Source organism: Osmerus mordax, chromosome 11 (assembly GCF_038355195.1).
Source record: "Osmerus mordax isolate fOsmMor3 chromosome 11, fOsmMor3.pri, whole genome shotgun sequence".
Classification (NCBI taxonomy): domain Eukaryota; kingdom Metazoa; phylum Chordata; class Actinopteri; order Osmeriformes; family Osmeridae; genus Osmerus; species Osmerus mordax.
In genome coordinates this window covers 5,336,925-5,362,108 of record NC_090060.1, presented here as the reverse complement: position 1 = coordinate 5,362,108, position 25,184 = coordinate 5,336,925, and the positions used below count along the sequence as shown (strand labels likewise).

The 25,184-nt window shown below is 52.0% G+C and overlaps 1 protein-coding gene across 4 annotated transcripts in view; it reads right to left on the bottom strand.

Annotated features, from left to right (window-relative positions):
- Positions 1 to 996: 996 nt before the first annotated feature.
- pik3cb (phosphatidylinositol-4,5-bisphosphate 3-kinase, catalytic subunit beta) overlaps positions 997 to 25,184 on the bottom strand; it is a 42,500-nt gene continuing 18,312 nt past the window's right edge. Inside the window, exons 3-24 of one of the 4 annotated variants that reach the window (XM_067246038.1) lie at positions 22,857 to 23,049; positions 18,867 to 19,095; positions 17,218 to 17,468; positions 15,604 to 15,801; positions 14,587 to 14,754; positions 12,980 to 13,069; positions 12,473 to 12,724; positions 12,285 to 12,381; positions 12,019 to 12,149; positions 11,686 to 11,739; positions 10,192 to 10,380; positions 9,854 to 9,975; positions 9,109 to 9,252; positions 8,930 to 9,029; positions 7,837 to 8,033; positions 7,416 to 7,525; positions 6,972 to 7,050; positions 5,460 to 5,627; positions 4,990 to 5,113; positions 3,385 to 3,530; positions 3,004 to 3,136; positions 997 to 2,859 (exon numbers count right to left, since the gene is read on the bottom strand). In XM_067246038.1, coding sequence (XP_067102139.1) covers positions 2,722 to 2,859; positions 3,004 to 3,136; positions 3,385 to 3,530; positions 4,990 to 5,113; positions 5,460 to 5,627; positions 6,972 to 7,050; positions 7,416 to 7,525; positions 7,837 to 8,033; positions 8,930 to 9,029; positions 9,109 to 9,252; positions 9,854 to 9,975; positions 10,192 to 10,380; positions 11,686 to 11,739; positions 12,019 to 12,149; positions 12,285 to 12,381; positions 12,473 to 12,724; positions 12,980 to 13,069; positions 14,587 to 14,754; positions 15,604 to 15,801; positions 17,218 to 17,468; positions 18,867 to 19,095; positions 22,857 to 23,015 — 3,279 coding nt within the window. In that variant the 5' untranslated portion in view covers positions 23,016 to 23,049 and the 3' untranslated portion in view covers positions 997 to 2,721. The remainder of the gene's footprint in view (positions 2,860 to 3,003; positions 3,137 to 3,384; positions 3,531 to 4,989; positions 5,114 to 5,459; positions 5,628 to 6,971; positions 7,051 to 7,415; positions 7,526 to 7,836; positions 8,034 to 8,929; positions 9,030 to 9,108; positions 9,253 to 9,853; positions 9,976 to 10,191; positions 10,381 to 11,685; positions 11,740 to 12,018; positions 12,150 to 12,284; positions 12,382 to 12,472; positions 12,725 to 12,979; positions 13,070 to 14,586; positions 14,755 to 15,603; positions 15,802 to 17,217; positions 17,469 to 18,866; positions 19,096 to 22,856; positions 23,050 to 25,184) is intronic. The other 3 variants (XM_067246039.1, XM_067246040.1, XM_067246041.1) reach the window with 3 other exon arrangements.

Here is a 25,184-nt window from a genome sequence, read left to right as displayed (position 1 = left end):
TTTGGAACCACATTAAATTATACAGACATCCCAACCTGCAAAAACTCATTTCAGGGAGGTGGCTGCACTGGCTATTACCCTCCAGAGAACCTCCAGGCCTGGGGAGGACATGGAGAGAGAACCCACCTGAGAACCTCCAGGCCTGGGGAGGACATGGAGAAAGAACCCACCTGAGAACCTCCAGGCCTGGGGAGGACATGGAGAAAGAACCCACCTGAGAACCTCCAGGCCTGGGGAGGACATGGAGAAAGAACCCACCTGAGAACCTCCAGGCCTGGGGAGGACAGGGACAGAGAACCCACCTGAGAACCTCCAGGCCTCAGGAGGACAGGGAGAGAGAACCCACCTGAGAACCTCCAGGCCTGGGAAGGACATGGAGAGAGAACCCACCTGAGAACCTCCAGGCCTCGGGAGGACAGGGAGAGAGAACCCAAGGCCTAGGGAGGACATGTGACGTGGACTAAGACAGAAGGCCACCATACAGAGCGGTCGACTAACTAGAAGTGGGCTAGACCAGGCCAAGGCTGTGTGCTCCATTTAGTTTCAAAACTAAAGGAAACTACCTGTCACTCTTTTAATAAAACAACAGTACAACCAAGTTATCACATCAAAAGTATTTAATCTGGGGAATTTCTGTATAAATCCACCCAGAAGCCAAATTTGGCAAATCTTTACATCCATTGTTATGCATTCAGTTAGTGATAGTTGACTTTGGAAAAAAAAGTGTCCATGACTGATTTACTTTCACAAAATGTGCAAAGGCTCATGGTTAATCACTTGGATTGTCTTAACCTTACCATACCGAACAGAGCGCCCCTACGGTGCTTTCTGTGACGCACACATTGGGCCTGGGATCAGTGTGTGTCTGCCATCAGTGTCCGAGCCAGGTCCTCAGGCTGTTCCCGGCAGATACAAGTACATGGATTTACTATATAGACCACTAGCAGCACACTGGCTCCAGTAGCCACACACTGAAACGCACTGACAGACAGAAGATTCAGTTCGATGGAAAATAACTTTAATAAAACTCCTATGAAAACAAAACCAGCAAACAATAAAAGCCTGTACATTTGACAAAATCCAGTGTCTGAGTTGACTTGTTGAAGGCTAGCGGTGCGAAATACAGCAGCATCACAAGTAAAGCCACAGTGACAACATTATAGACTTAGGCTTTGGGCCCCAGGGATCATCATACTTATATATATGTATATATATCATATGTACGAATATTGCACAAAACACAAATGCAGATGCTGTAGGAGCATCCTGTCAGAACCAGGAAGTAGTTTAGAATCGCAGTGTCAGGCCCTCTGCTTTCGAACCCCTCCCACACGTTGTAGAAACTCCAGCCACACCTGCTGATTTGAAAACGTAAAAGGAATCACACTGAGAACGGCACATCATTTTTGCGTTGACATTCAATTTCGGAACAGAATTAAAACACAGTAAAAACGAACAAACCAAATAACTGTTTTGGTCCAAAAAGGCATTTTTTATGCATGAGTCTGAGTTCTTTCATAGTGTGAGTGGGTGTTTGGTGCTCTCAAAGTCAAGTCTGACAAACTTTAGGCAAGGCAAGCTTTGGAGACTGCGTGGTTTGGTTAACCGTTTTTTTCAGCATCCAACTGATAGAGAAATGGAACCCCAAAAATTTGAACCCAGAAAAGTGAAACAAACATTTTAAAGAAACAAAAGTGTGTTTTTAAAACTTTAAAAACACTCCTGCTATCACTGTTGTACTGTCTAACAGCTCACGTGGTCAGGGTCCAGTTCGCCTTTTAGCCTCAGAACTGAGTCTCTAGGCTCTCGCTCTCTCTAAACACTCTCATCCTTCTTCGTTCTCTAAATTAACATTCCATCCCATCTCTGCTTTCGATCACTCTCTCTTTCTTAATGCAGTCATAAAGTAGTCTGGCACATACATCTCTGAAACATTACAATAAAAAAAAGGCGAACAAAGAAAAGAAAACTAAAGAAAAACGGAATACAATCTTCCCGCAGTAGGCATGAGAGGGAACGTCCAACAAGAAGCACTTCTGCTGGGCATGTGCACATTTTGGCGCTGTTTTAAGACATGGGTGAGACGTGCGGCTTCTTCAGTCCTCAACAGCCCCTCTTTGTCTGTGCTGTCAGTCAAGCAATCACGGGGGCTGGGATTGGTCTACCTGGGTTTGGTCCAATCACGACCCCCCTCCCCGTACCCATTCTCTCAGTACTCGTGGGTCCGACCATCCTTTTCCATGGACTGAGGGGCGGTCCATTTGAAGGGGATGAGGGGAGGGAGGGGCCTGGTTCTACTGTTCCACCAGCTGTTCTGGCTGTTCCACAGGTGCTGTGTGTGTGCAAAGCTCGCGATCAGATCTACCTCAAACCCAGAGATATAATACGTGACCAAGAGGGAGGAATGGGATTGGTGGACAGGTCAGCAACAGGGGCCAGGTGTGCGACCAGGAGGGGTGGAGGGAGGAGAACGTCATGCCATGGGATTGGGGAGTTGTGTGTAGGTGTGTGTGCATGAATGTTTACAGTATCTCTGTGTGCAGTGTTTGCAGAGTGTATTTTCAGATCACATATGCAATCCTCCTCTAGATTCCCTTCTTGATGTCCTCTTTGTCCTTAGGCATACCAAGGACAAAACCACTCCCCCCTGGGTTCATCCAGCACCGTGGCACTCTTTACACCCCCCCCCCCCCCCCACCCTACACCCAAGGTATCTTTGCTTTAAGAGCGGTTGTCCTTGACGACGTTATGGGCCATCCAGTTGACCTTGGTGGTCCAGCTCTCTCGGAGCGCCTCGTCAAACTTCTGCCGGAACTGTTTGAGGGCCTCCTCGTCTGTCTTACCCAGGGCCAGAGAGTCCTGGGATGGAGAGGTGGGGAGGGGAGGTGAAAAAGAGAGAGGGGTCAATTCTATTACATCTTACCATGCCGTGTTAAGCCCAGTACATAAGTGGTTTTCATCTGTGTGCACACAACACATCCTGTCCTGATTGAACGGGCGTACTTTCAGGTACTGGATGTCTTTGACGGAGGTGAGCTCAGGCAGGCCGGCCGTCAGCATTAGGGCGAAAAGAGTGATGAAGAGGTTCCCGTTTCTCCTCAGGATCAGGTAGGCATCCTCACAGTACTGACGAAAACTGGGGGAGACACACACACACACACACACACACATTTTACAGTCAATTGTGACAGCATTCCAAAAACAAATGCTGCTAACCTTTCCAACCAACCACAGAAACAGGATTCTTTCCATAAGCAGGATATTGGCTTCATGCAAAACAAACTCTTTAGGTCAACCCACAGGCTCGCTAAACCAATCAGGAAGGATTAAGGTTACATATGTGTGTGTGTATTGGCCCGTGTGGAGTAAGAGTTGAAGGGCTACCTGCCAAACTTCTCTGTGTTGCCCGTTTTGCCTTGCTGGATGACATGGATGAAGTCATGGGTGAGGATGAAGGGAACGCGCTCCCTCTTTATCCCAAACTTGGACTTGAAGTTCCCTAGGATGTGGCCAAAGTCTATATGGAAGAGCTAAGAGACAGAGGCAGAGGTCCAATCAGTGAGAACCAAGGGTAGAACATGTCAATGAATAAATACATAAAAAAGAACAATTCAAATCACACATGAATGAAGATTAAGAAGCAGATAGTAAACATGTTGTCCCCCATCAGTGACGTGGTTGCCACCTTGGGTCAGTCAGTGACCAGACCGCCCCCTAGCGGCACAGAGTCAACATTACTGCGGTGACTTAACACACACAGATTATTCCCAGTGTGTGTTTTTGTACTATTCCCCACGACAGGGTGTGTGTGTAGTATTCGCAAGAACAATGTTTGTGGGTGTAGTATTTCCCAGGGCAGTGTGTGTGTGTGTGTGTGTAGTATTTCCCAGGGCAGTGTGTGTGTGAGTGTAGTATTTCCCAGGGCAGTGTGTGTGTGTAGTATTCCCCAGGGCAGTGTATGTGTGTAGTATTTCCCAGGGCAGTGTGTGTGTGTGTGTGTGTGTGTAGTATTCCCCAGGGCAGTGTGTGTGTGTGTGTGTGTAGTATTCCCCAGGGCAGTGTATGTGTGTAGTATTCCCCAGGGCAGTGTGTGTGTGTGTGTGTGTGTGTAGTATTCCCCAGGGCAGTGTGTGTGTGTGTGTGTGTAGTATTCCCCAGGGCAGTGTGTGTGTGTGTGTGTGTAGTATTCCCCAGGGCAGTGTATGTGTGTAGTATTCCCCAGGGCAGTGTGTGTGTGTGTGTGTGTAGTATTCCCCAGGGCAGTGTATGTGTGTAGTATTCCCCAGGGCAGTGTATGTGTGTGTGTGTAGTATTCCCCAGGGCAGTGTGTGTGTGTGTGTGTGTAGTATTCCCCAGGGCAGTGTGTGTGTGTAGTATTCCCCAGGGCAGTGTGTGTGTGTGTGTGTGTAGTATTCCCCAGGGCAGTGTGTGTGTGTGTGTGTGTGTGTGTAGTATTCCCCAGGGCAGTGTGTGTGTGTGTGTAGTATTCCCCAGGGCAGTGTGTGTGTGTGTGTAGTATTCCCCAGGGCAGTGTGTGTGTGTGTGTAGTATTCCCCAGGGCAGTGTGTGTGTGTGTGTAGTATTCCCCAGGGCAGTGTGTGTGTGTGTGTAGTATTCCCCAGGGCAGTGTGTGTGTGTGTGTAGTATTCCCCAGGGCAGTGTATGTGTGTGTGTAGTATTCCCCAGGGCAGTGTGTGTGTGTGTGTAGTATTCCCCAGGGCAGTGTGTGTGTGTGTGTAGTATTCCCCAGGGCAGTGTGTGTGTGTGTGTAGTATTCCCCAGGGCAGTGTGTGTGTGTGTGTAGTATTCCCCAGGGCAGTGTGTGTGTGTGTGTAGTATTCCCCAGGGCAGTGTGTGTGTGTGTGTAGTATTCCCCAGGGCAGTGTATGTGTGTGTGTAGTATTCCCCAGGGCAGTGTGTGTGTGTGTGTAGTATTCCCCAGGGCAGTGTATGTGTGTAGTATTCCCCAGGAGTAACAGTGTCACCCACCTGGCCTGTACTGCGAACCATGATGTTGTCACTGTGGCGGTCTCCTATGCCCAGGACGTAAGTGGCTACACAGTAGCCTGCACACGACAGCGTGAACTCTTCAATGGCCCGCTCCAGGGCGTCCCTGTACAACACACCAGGGCCAAACATGAACCTCCACAGAGTTGAAACTGAAGCAGGACAGTTAACAGGTCAGGGGTCATTTTCTCGAGGAGATTCAAGGTGTTCTGGCTTATTCCAGCCCTGAATTATTCTTAGTGTTGGTTTTAATATATCGTATTCACACAGGCTGGGGAAGAGCTTTAAACCAGCTCAAAATGTCCAGGAATGTTCCAGACCATTCCTTGTTTTTTACACGAAACACTGAATTGGTTTTGTCCTGCTCATGAACCCTATTCCTCCAGCAGCCCCCATGATGCACCCCAACTGAGAGCCCACCCAGATAAAGAGCTGGCCAAGCGTGCCGTTACCCCGAGTTCTTCTCCTTGAGCCAGTTGAGCAGGGCGTCCTTGTTGAACGCCGCCGTCGCCGCCACGTTGCTGCTCGTCAGCTGGATGTTGGCGATGGTATCCGCCGACGACACCACCTCGATGAGGCCGGAGCGGTCCCCCGTCGCCAGGCAACCGTAAGGCACGATTCTGAACGCCGACAAACACGTGTGAGCACACTCAGCCTCGTCCCAGAGCAGGACACCGTCACTAAACTAGATCTCGCATTTCTTTTATTTGTATACATTGGAATTTTATTTGTCCATCTTTTTTTTTTATTAATAAAGAGAAAAATACAAGTAAAAAGGAGCAGACCCAATCTGACCCTAACCTTCTCCTCCTCAACCACAGTACCAGTATCCTTCTTGAGACTAGTGAGTTGAATATCCTTCACGTTCTGCTGCTCAGGCATCAGGGGTTAAACTGGGAGGCCGGGGTGTGAAGGACTGTTCTGCCAGCAGCAGATGCCTGGCGATGGGATCCACATGCGGATCATGTTGAACACTCTCTCCGACATGTGACGCTCTGGTAAAGAGTCGTAACGGAAAACGATCCCCCCCCCCCCCCCCCCCCCCCCCGCCCTGACTGAGGCTGGCTGTTTGTGTGTCTGCTGGTGTGATGAGATGAGCAACTCAAAGCTGCATCATCGACACCAGGAAGGTGCTTATCCGTGCCGTTCGCGGTCAGATGCCTGTTTGTATCAAACTGTCCAGATTAAACCCCTTGGCTGTCATATTGGTTCCACTATTAGGTTTACCCGAGTTATGGAACGACTGTTGTCCATGTGTCCACTAGGGGGCGTGGTGGACACCTGACAGGGCACAACCCTGGGACCTATGACTGTGTCAGAGCCCCGTGGGCGCATGTTCGACAGGGTGGGAAGCGTGTCGGATGTGTGTAGAAAGGACGCACGCAGAAAAGAAATCCGCAACATGTGAAGTACACGTGATAGCAGAGGCGCTGAGTAATTACCCAGCAGACACGCATCGGAGGCACGCACGCACGCACACATAACATGTTGGAGTCGTTGTAACATTGGCCTCATCTTCTGCAGCACCACCACCACCCTCCTCCTCCTCCTCCTCCCCAGACTCCAAGAGCTTCATCTCCTGCAGAACCTTTGTCCTGGTGACCCTGAGGCTTGCCTTCCAGCTCAACTGTCAAAACAGGCCCTCCACTGCCTCGCTCCAGATGTGTGTTTGTGCCTGAGTGCGTGTGTGTCAGAGTGTTTGCATTTCAAAGCACATGTGTGGATCTGATTAGGATGAGAGGCGACTAGTGTGTGTGTGTGTGTGTGTGTGTGTGTGTGTGTGTGTGTGAGATATGGATATCGGGTGTATTGAGAAGTGAAAGGTTAGTCTAGCAGGGGGTGATTTAGTGACCCCGCCCCCCCCCCCTAACTCTGTTCCCCACAAAAGTGCTTCCTCTTCCCTGCTGAGCACAGGAACAAACAGACACCTCGCTCATCTTCACGACACACACACACACACAAACCTAAGGTCCAGGTTAGCTTCTTTCCATAGAAGGTCCATTAACCTCAGGATCTGAAGAGTCAACATGTCTTGTCTCAGATCTGGGGAGAAAGAGATGGAAGGCAGAAAAAGGAAGTTGTTACATCATTTCCGTCTCTCCTCAATCCAGTTCCCCATGACCCACTTCTCTAGCCAGGCTACTCTTTCTCTCCAGCGATCTGTCAATCTTCCCACATTCACATGCTTCTCCATCATGACCCACTTTGATCCTTTCACTTCCCCTGTCACCCCCCCCCCCCCCTGACTCCTCATCCTTCCTGTACCTCCCTCCCCTCCCCCCTTCATCTCCCTCCCTCCCTCCCTCCCTCCCTCCCTCCCTCCCTCCCTCCCTCCCTCCCTCCCTCCCTCCCTCCCTCCCTCCCTCCCTCCCTCCCTCCCTCCCTCCCTCCCTCCCTCCCTCCCTCACCGTCTCCGTTCTTGTAGATGATGCCCAGGCTGTCTCCTCCCAGCAGCTTGTTGTTGTAGACGATCCACAGGGGCTTCATCTTGGAGTCCATGTACCGACACTTCTCCACACTGACGCGCAGAGGGGAGAGAGGGAGAACAAAGGGGGGGAGGGATGGATAGAAGGCAGGGGGGTAGGAGAGGGAGGAAAGGGAGGAGGCCGTCAAGGGAAAGAGGAGAAGAACGGGAAGTAAATGAGACACAGCACAAGATGGGTATAGAACTGAATACAAGATGAGAAACGTACGACGAATAGTGGGGGTCTAAGAAAACACGGAATCCTCCGGTCTCCATTCCCCTCTACCTTTCCCCCCTCCCTCTCACCCCATACACTCTACCCCGCCCCCCTTCCCCCTCTCCCTCCCTCTCCTCCCTCCCCTTACTTGATGCCGGAGAGCAGGATGCTGGGGTTGAGCGGGGAGTGCAGGTCGGACAGCGTCTCCGTGTAGCCGCTCTGTCTCAGGCAGGTCATCATGGCCTCCTTGGTCAGCATGGCCTCCTTGGTCTTGCTGCGCGCGTTCTTGAGGGTGCCCAGCCGGATCAGCTCGTTCACGGACTTCAGCTTGCTCAGGGCTTCCACCTGGAGCAGGGTGCGGGGGGGCAGGGAGAGAGAGAGAGAGAGGAAGAGAGTGGCAGAGAGAGAAGAGAAAGAGACAGAGAGCGAGGAGCAGAGAGAGCGAGAGGAAGACAGACAAGACGAGTCAAAGGTCAGTCGAAACTGTCAACGGTAAACAAGCACATTGTGACCCCCCCCCCCATCTTCCTGAAACATCCCCACAGAGGGAGCTCTCCAAAACAGGAAGTGAAGCAGTGACGGACAGCTGCGGACAGGGAGTGGAAGGAAGTGGAGCTACTACGGGGGGGGGGGGGGGGGTTAGAGGTTAGAGGTCGCTCTGCTGTCACTCTGCCTCTATAAATAACCCCTGCTCCTGGCTGGACTGGTCCCAGTACGCTGCTACCAGGACAGGGTGTGACAAGAGCCGGTTAACAGGTCCTCATGTCAGAGATCTTTAAAATCGGGCTAGGACCCACTCTTCTTGTTTTTCATATCACAAGTTCAAATGTTCGACGAAGTCACTCAATGTAATAAACAACATCTTTAGGATCACTGAATACTCCTAATCTGTCAGCAAAGTACGCTCCCCAACGTTTTTTTTAGGGGGGGGGGGGGGGTGTTTGATTTAAGGTGTGCCAACATTCAACTTCAACTATTTTCAGAAAATCAAAGCCAAATAGCCTCGCACTGCTTGACGAGCAGAAGGCCACTTCCTGTCCCGTGTCTGTAGAGGTGAGAGAGGTGAGGGGAAACTAGCCCAGACAAACAGGGAACGCTAAATGGCAAGCGTGAACGACAGGCAGACCACAGCCCCTACCGGGCACCATGTTGAGGTTACACAGGCTCAGATGGCAGGTTGGTGTGTGTGTGTGTGTGTGTGTGTGAGAGAGAGAGAGTGTGTGTGGGTGTTGAAGTCCTACCTGCTTCTTCAGGACCTCGATGTGAGGGATGCTGCCTCGACAGTAGGCCTCCAGGATGAGGGCAAACTGCACGCACACAGCCGGCATGTGGATCTCTGACCTGCAGGGGGAGCCGCCGTTACTACGCAGCTCCACACACCCCACACCACACACACACCACAGACACATGTCACCGCTACCTGAGGTGCCAGAAGAGGAAGTGTCCTATCTTGCGGTTGCCCTGGGCTCTCTCCAGCAGGAAGCGTGTGAGGGCACAGTCGTAGTAGGGCTCGTACCTCAACACCTGCACAAGCTGGAGCAGGTACTGAGACAGCTCCTCGTCACTGAGGGGGGACGGGGGGGAAGGGGGACAGTGTCAGTGGACAGTGAGGACAATAACCCTAACCCTAACCAGCTGGAGCAGGTACTAAGACAGCTCCTCGTCACTGAGGGGGGACAGGGGGGAAGGGGGACAGTGTCAGTGGACAGTGAGGACAATAACCCTAACCCTAACCAGCTGGAGCAGGTACTAAGACAGCTCCTCGTCACTGAGGGGGGACGGGGGGGAAGGGGGACAGGGGGGAAGGGGGACAGTGTCAGTGGACAGTGAGAACAATAACCCTAACCAGCTGGAGCAGGTACTGAGACAGCTCCTCGTCACTGAGGGGGGGGGGGGGGGGGAGGACAAGTCCAGGTGCATTGGAATGCCTGCTTCCTGCTTCTCTTGACAGTTTCCTAGAGGCCTGTATACACCTATGACAAACCATGTCAACCTATCCAAACCTACAATAAAGGACCTGTACCTATAATAAATAAATCCTAATCTGGTGTGTGTGTGTGTGTGTGTGTGTGTGTGGGGGGGGGGGGGGGGTACCTGACCTTTCTCGATCTGTCTACTGTGTGTGTGTGGGTGTGTGTGTGTGTGTGTGTGTGTGTGCAGCCTACCTCATTTCTCTCAGGCAGGCCACAGCGTATTCCCGGACGTACTGGTCAGGATAGTTGAAGTCCAGCAACTCCAGAGCATCCCGAGGACTCAGCTTGGGCCAGATCTGGAGCAGAGCCTGCAGCTGTGTGTGTGTGTGTGTGTGTGTGTGTGTGTGTGTGTGTGTGAGAGAGACAGAGAGTGCGTGTGAGATGTGAGTGAGTTTGTATGCTTACACACGCAATCATAAGACAGATGTAGTTCGTCGACACTGACTTCAAGACTGACTTGGAGCTTAACCTCCTCAGAGACTAGCGGCTCATTGAGCAGAAGATGTTAGCGTGTGCGCTGTCCTGCTGACCTGAGCCATGTCCTCATGTTTGCTCCACTTGACGGAGAGCAGCAGCTTGGGCAGCGACTGGGGGAAGTTCTCCATGCAGTCGTAGCGCAAGGTCCAGATCAGGTCCTTCTCGTTCTCGCACAGCTGTGACAGCGGGTCGCGCTCCATGATCTCCTTCAGCTCGATGTGGAACTTCTTCCCTCCTCGACCCTGCGGAGGCAGAGCGGGGCACGCAGTGAGGGCCGGCGGCCACAGGGGGGCAGTGCAGGACAGGGGATTTAGATGTTTGCGGCAAGAGATGGATCAGGCTGGGGCCGAACGACGTTTTAAAAAGACGAGTTGGTCGAGTTGTGAGGTGGTTGGTGCCAGTCTCTCATACGCGCATTCATGGACTACATATAGAACTGGACCCGTGTTTTGCACATGTCCTGGTCCTTTGCCCCGTCTGTCTGTCCACCAACTGCCCTGCTGCTCACACTGCTCTGCAAGGGGGCAAGCTCTGGCAAGCCCTGTCTGTCACATGGTGTTCTAGAACTATCCGTCCTCTCCCCGGGCGCTCTCAGGGAGAGCGGTGGGAGAGTAAGTAAGTAAGTAAGTAAGTAAGACTTTATTTATATAGCACATTTCATACAAGAATTGTAGCTCACGGTGCTTTACATAAAATCAATAAAAACAATAATACAAGTGATAAACATTCAAACAAAAATAAAAATCCCAATAAGATCTCTGTTCAAGAGAGAAAACAACTTAGGAGGAAAACCCTTTTGAGATAAAATTACTTAAATGCTTCGGTAAAAAGGTAGGTTTTAAGCTGTCTTAAAAAAATGTCTAGAGTGTTTGCTTCCCTAATATTTATGGTTAATTTGTTCCATAGTTTTGGGGCGTAATTGACAAAGGCCGAATCACCAATCTTCTTATGACTGCTTCTGGTGACCTCTAATAGGACTGCATTTGATGATCGCAGTGTTCTAGCTGGTGTGTAGTTTATAAAGGAGTTAGCAATGTAGCTAGGTCCTTGTCCGTGTAGAGCTTTGTATGTGAGGAAGAGGACCTTAAAGTCAATTCTGAAGGTAACAGGGAGCCAGTGTAAAGTAGCTAGGACAGGACTAATGTATTCTCTCCTTTTAGTTTTGGTTAATAATCTAGCTGCAGAATTTTGAATGAGCTGTAGTCTTTCAGTGGTTTGGGAGAGGACAGGAGAGGAGAGGAGGGGAGAGAGAGATGGGAGAAGAGTGAGGAGAGGAGGAGAAAGGAAAGGGAGGGAGGGCGGAGAGGGAGACTGTGCGTCTGGCCTGTTTTGATCTGGGACACTGATCTGGCCAGGCGAGGCGTTGTGTCGTGACACCCTGCCAAAACCATCAACTGGGTTGCTCTGGAAACTGGACCCCAGCGAGATCAGGATCTCTGACGCAGTTCGTTTCTTTGGGAACTGTCCTTCTGACCGTGTGTGTGTGTGTGTGTGCGTGCGTGCGTGTATGCAGGTGTGAGGTTAGGGTTAGTGTGGCTGGAACTCACTACCATTGGTGAGCAGTCACTGGATCCGGCGATATCGGCAGCTTTCTCTAGTATCTACACAGAGAAGAACACACACACACACACGCATGTTTGAAGGTAAGGGCCAAGCTAGACTGCGTGTGTGTGTGTGTGTTTACGTTAAAGAGCGTGTTGTACAGACTGCATGTATAGAACACATTAGAGGAATTCATGAAAGGAAAACAACACTATAACACTCCTTGGGACTAAGCCAAGTTGTGAACAGGACCAAGTGTTTGTTTATGAGCCTGTTTCTGTGCTCTAAGGCTATAGACAATGTCTGCATAGTGAGTGTGTGTGTGTGTGTGTCCTGACCTTGTCGAAGGGAGGGAAAACAATGGGGTGTGCACAGTACTCTGGGAAGTTGATGTGTAGCGCTGTAGCGTTCTCCGTATACGGGTTGGTCTGGATAGTCCCTATGGGGTTCAGCATCTCTTCAAGTTCATCTGAGGAACACACACACACACACACACACCGTGGCTCCATATGCTGTATGTAAAAGCTCAGGAATGAGTGCACAGCGTTTGCTGCTGAAGACACACCTCGTCAGTGTGTGTGTGTGTGTGTGAGCGTGCTCTCACCAGGAAATGAGGACCAGCTGTGCAGGATGATGTCTCCCGTCTTCAGCTGTCCTTTATAGTCAAACACCATGGTGTTGACCCAGGCCACAGGGTAGTGCTGAGGACACACACAGGGGAGAGCCATCGTGGCCTCAGAAAACACACACCAACAAGCGTGCATGCGCGCGCCACCCTGCCCTGCCTCTCACCACTTTGCCGGCCTTGCGGATGGTCTGGTACTTGTTGGGGTGGGCGTTCTTGGTGGACTTCTGCTTCTTCACCTTGTCCATGACGGCGTACACGGCGAAGCAGAGGCGGGCCATGCGCGGCAGGTCGCTCACGGCGATGTCGAACTCCAGTGTGCCGCTCCACACGTGCTCCGAGCGCCCGCCGCTCTCGCTGCTCACGGCCGGCTTGCACAGCAGCTCGGTGCCGTGGAACAGGCCGGCGCGCACCTGGACCTGGGGGGGGGGAAGGGTGAGTGAATAAGACGGAGAGACAGAGAGAGGGGTGAAGCAGGAAGGCGTGGGGATAGGTAAGGGAGAGGGGAGCGGGGGGTAATAACGGGTATTAATAAACGGGCGAGAGATTTCCAGGACGGATGTTCGTGTCAAGGGACCCGGTCCCCGACCATGGGGCTGTGGGGGTCAAAGGTTGGGAGGGTCGTCGCCGGTGAGGTCAAGTCATAGGTCGGCGTGCGAGCAGCGCGGGGTTACCTTGGCAGTTTCCTCGGCGTTCACCTTGCTGCCCTTGAGCAGGACGATCTTGAAGGGCGAAGGCACGTCCCACACATATGTGTGCAGCTGCTGTGGAACACACAGAACACAAGTCGTTATGACAACTGGGAGAATGGGAGTATGTAGCTACATACCGTACACTTAAATCTCCACACTCCTCAGTGTGCACACACACACACCAATGTTGGCAAGCGTAGACACACACGCACACACACACACACACACATAAGTGAAGGTCAGGGCGGTCAGGCTGGTGTGAAGCAGAGTGGATTTGCTAGGGTCAGCAGCACTGGACAGGAACAACACCATCACATGACTCTTCTGGTTCTGGGCAACATCAACATGACTAACCAGCACACTTCCTGCTGCTCACTCACTCACTCACTCACTGTGTGTGTGTGTGTGTGTGTCAGATCATGTGAACTGGTGCATACATACATAGCATGGGTCCCACTGAAAGAACATGCATTTATATACAAGGAAGATTTCATGTGTTTGTTTTTGCATGTGCCTGTATAGGCATTTCAAATGTTTCTGTCTGGGTTTTGAAATTAGGTGTGTATTTAATATCATGTGTGTTTCATATTGTATGTGTGGGTTAAAAACGTTGTGCTGTGCGTTTGTGTGCTTCTTACTGCGGCCCTACTAGAACACCGTGTCCTCTCTCCTTAACCCGTCACTTCTCTGACTACTAACACAGCTCGACTGACACAAAGGAGAAAGAAAACATAGAAGAATGGAGGTTGTCATTGCGAGGCGTCTTCTCACTTCTCCTTTCATCCCTGTGTCTCTCCTCTAACCACAAGACATCCCTGCCCAACCGCCGTCGCTTTCTGTTCCTATCAGGGCCCTGCTCATTCTCTTCATATTGCCAGAACTCACATTTGGCCCCGTCTTTGCCTTCTCTCATGTCCCAGTATGCTAGCGTCCTGTCCTTGTTTTAGGGTGACGGTAAATCATCCTTTTCCCCCAGACATGTCCTCTTTTTCATACCCTGAGTGTCTTTTTCACTGTTCTAAAGTTTGCATTCATAGAAACCCCCTCCCCAAAAATCAGAATATGGTTATTATACTGTATGCTAGCCTGAAGTTCCTGTATGCTAGCTACATGTTCTGGTATGCTTGCTTCCTGTCCTAAATTCTCAATGACGTAAAAACACACGGATGAGTAAAAGTTCAAATTAAATTGACTCGACGATCCACACATATTTGGTTTTATCTGTGGGGATAAAATTAAACCTACTGATGAATGAATGCTGGGTTATTTGCAGCTGAACCACACATCCATGGGATGCCGTTGTCATGGTACCGGACAATCACGCACTGGGGAGACCTCGCTAACGAGCCGAGGGGCCAATTAAAACTCTGACCGACCTTTTCAACATGACACCTCATCAAAGAGAGATGTCATGGACCACCTGTGGAGCGCGGCTCGTGATGTCTGATCAGAGGAGGGGGGGGCGGGGTGGGAGATCCACTCGAAACGCCTCAAAAGCGTGACATCACAGCTGACAGGAACACTACTGGTACACAAACACACACACACACACAAATAGATACTATGGTGTCTCTCTCTTTCAGACTGACCGATACGCCCCTCTTCTTGGGGGGCAGGGGTAAGGGGGGGTTGGAGCTCTTGCGGTTGACCACGGCTCCTATGGCGGACAGCTCCTTGTCGAACATGGCCTGGACGGAGCTCACGTGCACCAGGGTGAGGTGAGGGCACTCCTTAGTCTGGGCACACGCCCGGATGTACTGCAGACACAGGGCAGGGTGAGGGCACTGACCACACACTGATACATTCACATGGCTGGTTTAGGAATATTAGGAACAGATAAACACAGACAACAAGTAAGGAACATTAACAGCTGGAGGGCCGGACATGGTGTGTGTGTGTGTGTGTGTGTGTTGACGGCTGCCAGACTGTGAAAACACATGGTGTCTGCACCACGCTTCTGGTAAAGGGCACAGCCAGAACCTGTCTCTTCACAAGCTGCAATATTCAGTGTCTGCTTCAATGAACATGGACACACACACACACACACAGACACACACACCCACACACTATTATTAATGAGCAAATACTGGGCCATCAGCTGACCATGTACGGTCCATTGACTCCAGTTTAGGGATAAACACAATCCTCTACCTTGACCACAGTCCAGAATAACCTTGAAACATGAACCAGAGCAGGGCTGTGGCGCCCTGACCGTGACGGTTGAGAAGAGTTCGGTTATGTGAGAGTCACTACATTCAAGATGGACAGGTTAAAGCCATTTAGTGTGTGTTTGTATTTCCACTGAAAGCCTTGTCTATGTAGATTGTTCTAAGTAGACTCAACAGTAAATACTAATGGAAAAACAAGCAACCATATCATTATCAAGGCTCCTGGAGCACTGGAAAAGATTTGGCTTCCCCTCACTACACTCTCAACTGCAAATCGTTTCTCCAATGTAAAGTGTACAGTTGTCGCTGCCTCACATTGACAGTCTCCAAGTTGTGTGTAGTTTATCGTTTCATCCGACACTGGCCTTAGTCCCAGTGTCGAGCTAAGCTACAGCCAGATATGTGAGCGCCTTGCCCATCAGTGGAACAGCTGTGTACCTTGTAGTGGACCAGGGGATGGTCTCCACACAGGAACTCCAGCTTGCCGCTGACCCTCAGGACAAACTGGCCCTCGTCTGTGTCCAGCTGCTCCTGAGGGTCCATGCCGGGCCCGTGGGTGGTCAGCCACTTCTTGAGGGCCTGCTCCACCATCTCCTTGGGCGTGGTCGACGACGGCACCTTCAGACTGGCCGTGTCCTGGTGGGGGGACAGGGGGGGACAAAAGAGACATTTGAGCGCACCCCTAGATGAAGACATTTTGAGCAGTGTGCGCGCGCGGGGGGGTTCTGCCTCAATTTGAACCTAAATGCATTTCTTTTGTCGTTGTCAAAAAGCCAACAAGCTGGTGATGAAGTGAGGGACGCGACGAGAGAGAGGGAGAGAGAGAGAGGGAGAGAGAGAGAGGGAGAGAGAGAGAGGGAGAGAGAGAGAGAGGGAGAGAGAGAGATGGCTAAAGCCAGGCGAGCGGTAGATTCAGGAGAGGGATTACAGTGTAGCGTCTGTCTGCAGCCACAGGGCTTAACGCAGAGACCCACCCAGACATGCAGCTCAGGCCTCATTCAGCTCGAGCGGGGCCCCTCCCCGTCTCTCCTCTCTCCCCGGGGCCAGAGAGTTCATGTCACAGAGAGCCGTCCCCGCTCTTCCTACATTTCCCAGCCTGCTCGCAGAGTTAACCTTCCAGTTAGGGCCTCGTACAAACTAGCAAACGGGCTCTAACAGTTTCACACGGCTTACAGCAGCCTTTTGACAACTGTACAGTTGATATCTCGGCATTACTGCAGACACTGTAAAGTAATACAGTGAATTAGGACAAACTTAGCATGCTCTACACCATACAAATGCCAGCACCCCTGAAACCATTGTGTGTTTCATGACTAAAAATAACCTACCCAACTAAAACAATTGGGTTAAGGAAACTTTGTTCTGTAAAACAGCCATAAAAACCTTGCTTCCTGTGCTTAATGTGGCTTATTGTGTCTGTGGTCTTGAATACACTTCCAGCCAATGACCACTTCAGCAGAGAGACACGTCAGATGGCTTCATTGGTGTGTGTGTCTGTCTGTGCGCGCAGGTGTGTGACGGATCGAAACAGATCTCGACTAGATGGACAGAAGGAAAAGCGAGTGGGGCGACCAAATCCCTGGAGGTGGTGACCGTGTGTGTGCGTGTTTACGCTGCGTATTAGTGTGTCCGTTTGATATCCGTATCCATGCGTGCATGTGTGCATGCGTTGCATGTGTGCATGCATGCGTGTGCGGTGCGAATGGCATGACTGTGCTGATGGTGGTGACCTAGTTTGTGCCCTACTGACTGGCAGTGGGACAGCCCAGTCACATGGCCCCACTACTAGTGATAGCATGCAAACAGGATGAGGGAATGGCTGGGTGCATGTGTCCGCACAGCAGACCTGTGTGTCCATGCAAATACGCTGCTTTGAAGAGAACAGATGAAATGTGGGGAGAGAGAGGAAGACAGACGACCTGGACCTTCTGCTGCTGAACTGAAGCAGTTTTTTTTCGTTTCAATGTCACCTACTTGTCTCAGCGTATTTAACTGCTGCTGCACGTGCAGTCGTTTGTGTTAATGTGTGCGTCGCACAACACCCATAGTTACCTGGGACTGGTCAAAGTGGATGGTGACTTTGAGGCCGGAGTCGACGGCTTGCTGCTTGTCTCCGAGCCCGTTGGCCCCTCCGGTCCCGGGCCCGGCCCCGTGCTGCTCCAGCTGGGGAGAGAAGCAGGCCTGCAGCCACTCGCTCCAGGTCATCATCTGCACCTGCTGCATCTTCTCCTCGCTGATGCGGAACATCTTGCTGCGGAAGTCCTTCACCTCCTGGTCCTGCAGCGCGTCCAGCTCGTGGAGGCCTGGGGGGGGGGGGGGGGGGGGTGGAGAGAGCATGACATCACGGGGCCGCTTCCCGTAGCACCTGTAGCCTCGAGTATAAACGTCCCTAACCCTTCGAGGGCTCTGTCGGGGAGCTTCAACTCCTTTTTTAGTATCGAGTTCGAGCACTTATTTCCATTTTTCCTCTCAGGACATGTTTGTACAATCCTTTTATCCCCCCCCCCCCCCCCCCATTTACACATAGAACCTGGAAACGACTGTCCTGGGTGATGCACGGCCCTGTGATCCTGCTGGGACAAACATCCAGTCAGATCTGTTTACGTCCAGAAGCACTCCACTCAGGCATCACCAGCACTCCACAGACACTGTTAGACTAGAAGCAAATCTATAGCCTACAGTGTTCAACACTATAGGTCAGGGCAGGACTAAATCCCAGACTGATGATATTGAGCGAGTTGGTTCTACGCTGCTGACACTTAATGGTCTGGCTAATCCAAACAGCATGTTGACATTTCAAACCATTAAAGATTCATATGACTCTCAGCCTCTAGACTGCATTAGCAGCACAGAGGGAGGATGTCTGTGTGCGCGCATGTGTGTGCGCGCGTGTGTGTGTGCGTGGCGAGGACGAGCAGCGCTTGCTGACGGAGGCCTTTGAAGGTCCTGTCTGGGGGAAAGCGGAGGGAGAGGGCTGGTGGTGGTGTGTGAGGGGACGTGCTGGACGTGGGACGTGCTGGACGTGGGACGTGCTGGACGTGGCTCTGGCCTGCTGGGCCTGGTCTCTGTGGGGAGCTCTGTTTGGACAGCAGCCTGGAGGACCTCCACAGACCCCCACCCTAACTCTGCCCTCACACCACACGCTCAGGGACTCAAGGACAAAGGGTGTGTGTGTGTTCACCACTCTATCATCCCCTCCCTGAGGTGCCCTCCTACTGTGATGGGCTCTGTGTGTGCGTGTATCTCTTTCACTCATCCCAGGCCTCATGCATAACATAAAGTGACGTGAACCGTTTGATTCAGTCCTTTCAAACGTAATACTGCTCTTATCAGCCCCTGCTGATGACTCACTGATGACAGGAGACATCTGGTGACGCGCCCCAGGTTAGAGGGCCCGATGTGTTGTTGTGACAGTGGTAAGGAGCGCGTGTGTGTGTGTGTGGCTGAGAGTGTGTGTGGGTGTCTGTGTAAAAATGGAAAGGAAGTCATCTCTCCAGACCGGCCCTGCGGTTGGATCTCCATCCTCTCTCCCTCTGATGAGGGTCAAGGGTCAATGTGTTCCCCATTTGAAAGAATACGGGGATGAACACAGAGTGTGTGTGTTGGCGTGGTATTAGCCGGGGGGTGTGAGCATGAGTGTGCGCACCACCGCGCGTGCGTGCGTGTGTGTGTGTGTGTGTGTGAGAGATGGCCCCCCTCACCCTTCCCGATGAGCACGCCGATCTTGGAGTCCAGCAGGCGCTCGGCGCGGCCGCAGCTGCGCGTCACCAGCCGCAGCACGGGCAGGAAGGGCCGCACGTCGCACAGCCGCCGGCTCTCGTCCTCCAGCTCCTCATGCACCGCCGCCTGGTTGACGCACTCGAACATGTGGCCCTCCATCTCCCCCAGCGACGGGAACAGGGGGTAGGTCTGGGCCTGCTTCCATAGGAGCTGTGGGGAAGGGGGGGGAATACACGTTTCATTGTCCTGTCAGGAGGGGGGCAGACGTCTTGCTTTTAGGGCACTTGACGGCTTGCTGTTAACCCGTCGCAAAAGGCACAGAGGGAAGAGAGACAGCGTTGAGAGTGTGCGTGCGTGACTCTGTGCGTGAGAACGGGAGAGCGAGGGAATTCGGCAAGAGAGAGAGGACGCAAGCTACCATTTGAACTGGAGCTCGCGGGAGAGCGGACGTCACGAGGGAGGCCGCGCGACCTTTCACAACACGATCCCCCTCTGAACCGCGCCGAACCGGCCCGTATCGCTTCGCTTTCACAAAGCCCCTTAAATCAACACAGCAGCTCATTGCCTGGGTTAGATAGTGGCGCAGGGTGAAGCAGGCCAGGCCAGCACAGCTTGGCTCCGCTTGTCTTGGCTCAGTGAGGGAACAAGATAAGAGACAGAAGGACAAAGTCAACTCCACTTGATCCGCACACCTAAAACATCACTGTCGGCCGGAGTTCTCAGGGATTCTCCACCGGTCTTCCGTTTGCCGTGCTTTCCTTCGCAGACGCTCCGGTGGGGGCCGTTTGGAACCCGATCGCACACACCCCTCGGCACTGCCGTGTCTACTGGGACGTGGAGGCAATGGTGTGAGAGTGGACTACGCTTCCCACTGGGACTTGCTTTGAAAGTAGGTCAGACTGGGACTTGTGGGCCACAGTGTGAGAGGTGACTGTACTGACGTGGCAAGTGACCTATTGGAGGGTGAATACCGAGTCAACAACAAGGGCCGGTGATGTAACAGCATGCCTTCCAGGACGAGGCATGATGTCAGATCCACTAGCTAATCGGGCTCATGAATCATGCTACCACCAACCAATGGCTGGCCTGACTCATGTCTCGATGCCCGGGGCTGGGCGGGAAGGTGTTTGTCACCGTTTCGTGTGCATGTTTCTCTGTGTGTGAGGCGAGTGGAGGATGAAGAGACGGTGTAGAGAAGAGAAGCAGCCAGGACAGCAGGTGTGAAAGGAGCAGGATGAAGAGACGGTGTAGAGAAGAGAAGCAGCCAGAACAGCAGGTGTGAAAGGAGCAGGATGAAGAGACGGTGTAGAGAAGAGAAACAGCCAGGACAGCAGGTGTGAAAGGAGCAGGATGAAGAGACGGTGTAGAGAAGAGAAACAGCCAGGACAGCAGGTGTGAAAGGAGCAGGATGAAGAGACGGTGTAGAGAAGAGAAACAGCCAGGACAGCAGGTGTGAAAGGAGCAGGATGAAGAGACGGTGTAGAGAAGAGAAACAGCCAGGACAGCAGGTGTGAAAGGAGCAGGATGAACGCACCGCAGGGGCTTCTCAGGAACCTCAATCACTGAAATGAGGGGGAATCGGACACTATGGCAACAAACGTGCTCGCTGATTCAGCTCATTCACCACAGACTCTTGCCCTTTTACTTAATATCTTCCTCCTGCATACCTCCCAGGGATCTCAAAGTAAGGTATGCGGGGAGAGCGGGTGGGGGTTGGTGGTTAAGAGACTTACTATTTGTTTCTGGTGAGTGGTTATCCCTATGGGCGCTGTGACTGGATTCATAGGAACCAGAGCAATTCTACTCACTGTTTTTGCCTTTGCATCATCACATAAAAAACACATCAGAGTAAACTAAACAATCATCTCAGGATGTGACCAGTGCTTAGTCACATCCTGAGATGATTGTTTAGTTTACTTTGATGTGTAGAATTGCGCTGGCACCAGGAATGACCTGAGAGGATCGTGTCCAAGAAAGCATGTGTACGTTCTCCCAGAAACTCTCCAGAAGATGGCCCGGCCCTACCCTCTGATCCTACATCCACATCCTTGCACCCCTTTGTCTTGTACGCAATGACATCCAACAGGGCTTGAATAATTCTACTCTGGTGATTAGCATTATAATGATATATACATTTTCTCCACAGTTCCAGAGCAGTTCCCAAGGCTGTTAGGACAAGAGCACAGTGTGAGATTCTATCAGGCAAAACCCCTCCAGGGAATTCTGGATTTTGTGTTTCTCTTCTTGGAATCGTGGAACCCATGAAACCACTTTTCTCTTCCACTTTTCGGAGAAGTCCCGGTCATAACCGATGTACAGACTAGATCAACACAACGAGTCCCTTTCAAAAGAGAAAGAAACGGATCATATAACGCCGCTTTACTATTTGCCCAGGGCAAACCATTCCCAGGGGTAACCTTGAAATAATGGTTTCCCATTCTCAAATCGAATGACGTCATAAACCAACGGTCTTCTGTGTGTTTCTTCCCACAGTTTGGTGCCTGACTCTCTGGAATAGTCTTTCTCTAGAATCGTATCGCAGCAGAGTTCAGGTCCCAACATGCCCTGCACTACCAATGAGTGTCAGACTGAATTTCCTTTTAGTGAAAGGTGTGAGACCAGTTCTGTCAGGGACGTCTTCTGTGTGTGTGTGTGTGCGAGCTGGAGGCGGCTTCCTTGTCCCATCCATCCCATGATCTCAACAGCACAACCCAACATCAAGACACCCTCACACGTCAGAAATGGCAGCGACAGGAAGCGAGGCAGTGTGTCTTACGGGGGCCATATTGGCTGTTCTGCTCCTTCTCTTACCCTCCACTTCAAATCATTTGACCCCAAATCTCCCCAATCTACCCCTCTTTCTGCACCCCCCCCCCCCCCCCCTCCTTTGACGTCCTTCTCCCATCAATTTGGCACCCCACCATGTTTCACAACACCTGCCTCTACCCCTCCCCTCCACATGGCCCTGGGGAGTTGCGGAAGTACACTTAAGGAAAAGAAAGAAAGACAAAAGACAAAAAACAATGTGCACAATGTGCGACAGATTCTGCTTCTAAGTCGGTGTGCTTCTCTGCTCGCAGACGGAGAGATAAACACTTGTGTGAATCCGAGAGCTCCGCTCGTTATGTGCCAGAACGCTGAATCTGCAGGCCAAAAGCTCTCTGGGAGAAGGCCTCTCAGTGACTTTCACACCCAGAGGGCCGGGCAGAGGGGTCAAGACGACAGCAGGCACTGGACCCCAAAGGCAGTCTGAGAAAAGCTGTGTGTGTGTGTGGGGCAGAATTGGAGTCTGCAGGGAAAAACCAAAGTAAGAAAAACAAGGAGAGAGAAGATGGAAGGTGTATCCCTCCGCAGAGCAGCTGAACTCCCCAGAGAGCACAGCCTGCCTGCACTGTCCAAAACGCTAACAAGACACGGCCAAGGGGACTCCCCCCCCAAAGCTCCAGGCCATTCGCTACTGAGCGACACCACGCCAAAGCCGCCAATCACTACTGAGCAACACCACGCTGCTGCAAACTTTCACCTCCCAACCCCAGGGCGAGCGGGCGTGACGTCACGAGCTATTTGCATGCTGCGAGTGTCGGTGTCGGCGAGGGCTTGTAGGAACAGACCCCCGTCATTGGACAGGCTGTTCTGTGAACAGCAGACGCGAGGCGGGTGTGTGGCTCTCAGACAGCACCCGGAGCCCGGAGCCTGCTCGGTGTGGAGAACGAGGAAACCAGACAAACTGACGCCGGTGCTGGGGGGAGTTTTTAATTCATTCATTCTCATTTTTAGACTTGGAGTGAAAGCCATGCGCCAAAGGCCATTGAGATTTTGCCCGGGGCTTCGAAAACGAAGAAGAAAAAAAAAAGTCTTCAACCAGACATCCGGCTCCACATTTCGCAGCGTGACACATGGTCACACAAACATTCATGACCAGCACCCCCCACGCACGCACGCACGCACACACACACACGCGCTCCCCGTACCAGTTTGATGTGTTGAATGGTGGCCTCGCGGGGCACGCCCATCTGGATGTAGATGCCGGTGGGCAGCAGGAAGTCGACAGTGACCAGGTCCTCTCCAGACGACGCCAGCTGGGAGTGGGCCGCCCACATGTCCAGGAGGTCCGTCATGGCGGGAGGCATGGCAGGAAGAGCCAGCCAGCCTGACCATAAGGAGCTGTGGGGGGACAGACAGGGAGTGACAGACAGTGAATATGCAGCCATACTTGTAGTTTAACCACTGTCGTTGCCGTAGTTGTAGTTCAACCCCGAGCGATGGAAGAGAGAGTGATAGACTCCCCCTGGTAAGGTCTCCTCCTGGTAAGGCCTTAGGGGGGGTGCAGTACCCCGTCTTCCCCTACAGAGGGGGCCCCCCGTGTGAGGCGGCCGGCGGCTGTTCCTGGGTGGACGCCAGCTCTCCCAGGAATGCCCACGAAGCAAACAGCAGAACAAAAGGTCACCCTCTCCCCTCCATCCCACTCTTCCCTCACCAGTGACAACCTGCTAACCCCCAGCCCCACACCTCCCCTGGTCGTTGTCAAGGCAAACATCCAATCAAACCTGGTGAGGGGGTCAATTTAGACCAAGGTTCTAAATCCCTCCGGTGTGTCAACACAGATTTGCAAGCAAAACGTCCGGTTGGTAAAATGTGCCTAGTAAAGGTTGTGGTTCCAGGACTGTTGTTGAAGCCCACAAAATCAATCGCTCACAAACCGCTCACCCAGCACTACACTGACCCTCATTAGTCAGTTACGTACACATATATGGCTGCATGCAAATGATGTACACAAACACACACAAAAGCATGTGTGCACACACACACACACATTGCCAGTAAGCTTCAGAGTAAAGTGCTAAAGTGCTCCAGCTGCTTTGCTGAAATGACCACAGGCTGGTTTCCATGCTGGCCTCCACCAACGCCTAATAAACTCCTCAGGAAGTCCCCTTTCCTGGAGAGCATGTGTGTTAAGTGCCCACCGCACCACAAGTCACACTCCATTTTGGCTGAATATTACCAGGCCTTTCGACATCCAAACCAACTCAACCTGGACATCCTGCCTCTGTGTTAAATGGCTGAGGTAACTGTGGATTAGACTGTGTAATGGGCCTGGATCGTGGCAGTGCTGTGGCCATTAGGGGCCACTATCTCGACTACGGAACATCATCAACTATGCAAATAAGAACGGCTCGAAGGCGGGCGCTTCCTCTCTGTGGAGGACGCCCTCTTAAAGGGACAGGGAGGCCCCCCGTAACACACACACACACACACCGTCTGAAACACTCTGGCATGGTACATAGGCTCTTGAGTGTCTCCCAATGCGTGCATTCACACACCAGTAAACACACACAGACACACACCAGTAAACACACACACACAGCTAAGAAGCAGACAGGGTGTGACAGATGGATTGTCCCGGATGAGCCCCGTCAGACGGGCTGAGGAAGCCTGGCCTGTGCTGCCATAGTGGGCCCGAGCCTCACAGACGACACCCAGGTGCCTCCTTACCCACATGAAAGGAAACGCGAGCCCTGGAGTGTCAGCCTGACAGGGCGGAGGCCCTGCCCATATCAAGACAATGGTCGGCAGTACACACACGCGCACAGTGTCTAGTCTTCTCCCTGCTAAGACAAGGCAATGTTTTGTTGTTTTTTGTCGCAGAGTGACTCGCCCGGAGTTGTGCAGACATCCACACAGGTGAGCAGGGTTACGGGGTGCACAGTGGCAGGGAGCCAGAGGCTGGTGCTGCGTCAGATTTCACAGGGGGGGAGGGGGAGAGGCTGGTCGGAGAACAGAGGACAAACGAAGGCTAAAGGGGAGGGTGCATGTTGGACCTCGTCTGCAGAGCCTTCTCGGTTGCTCTCCTAAAGACACGGCCAGCGACAGGAGGGTGTGTCTAGATACGCAGGCCGACAGTGTGTTCCGTCACTGGGAAACTTGTAGAACGGAGATCCAGTGGAACATTTAATCCCACGTCACATCCAGTAATCCCACATCATATCCAGTAATCCCACATTATATCCAGTAATCCCAGGGAACAGAACACAGTGTAACATACAGTGAGTGTATAAGTACATAGTCATGTTGGATTTAGCAGGAAGACCAGACGAAGGGGAGATCTGATGAGGTCATTATGTCTGCATGTAGACTACGACCACTTCCTGCTGGCCATAATCAAAATATAATTGACCTAAAAATCGGACAAATTCTTTGTACATTTCCGGACCAACAAAATGAAACCTCTGCTTCTAATCCAAAACCTGCTTACCTTGGGGAACATACTGGGGAACTGCACTGGGCCCCAGGAACTGTTG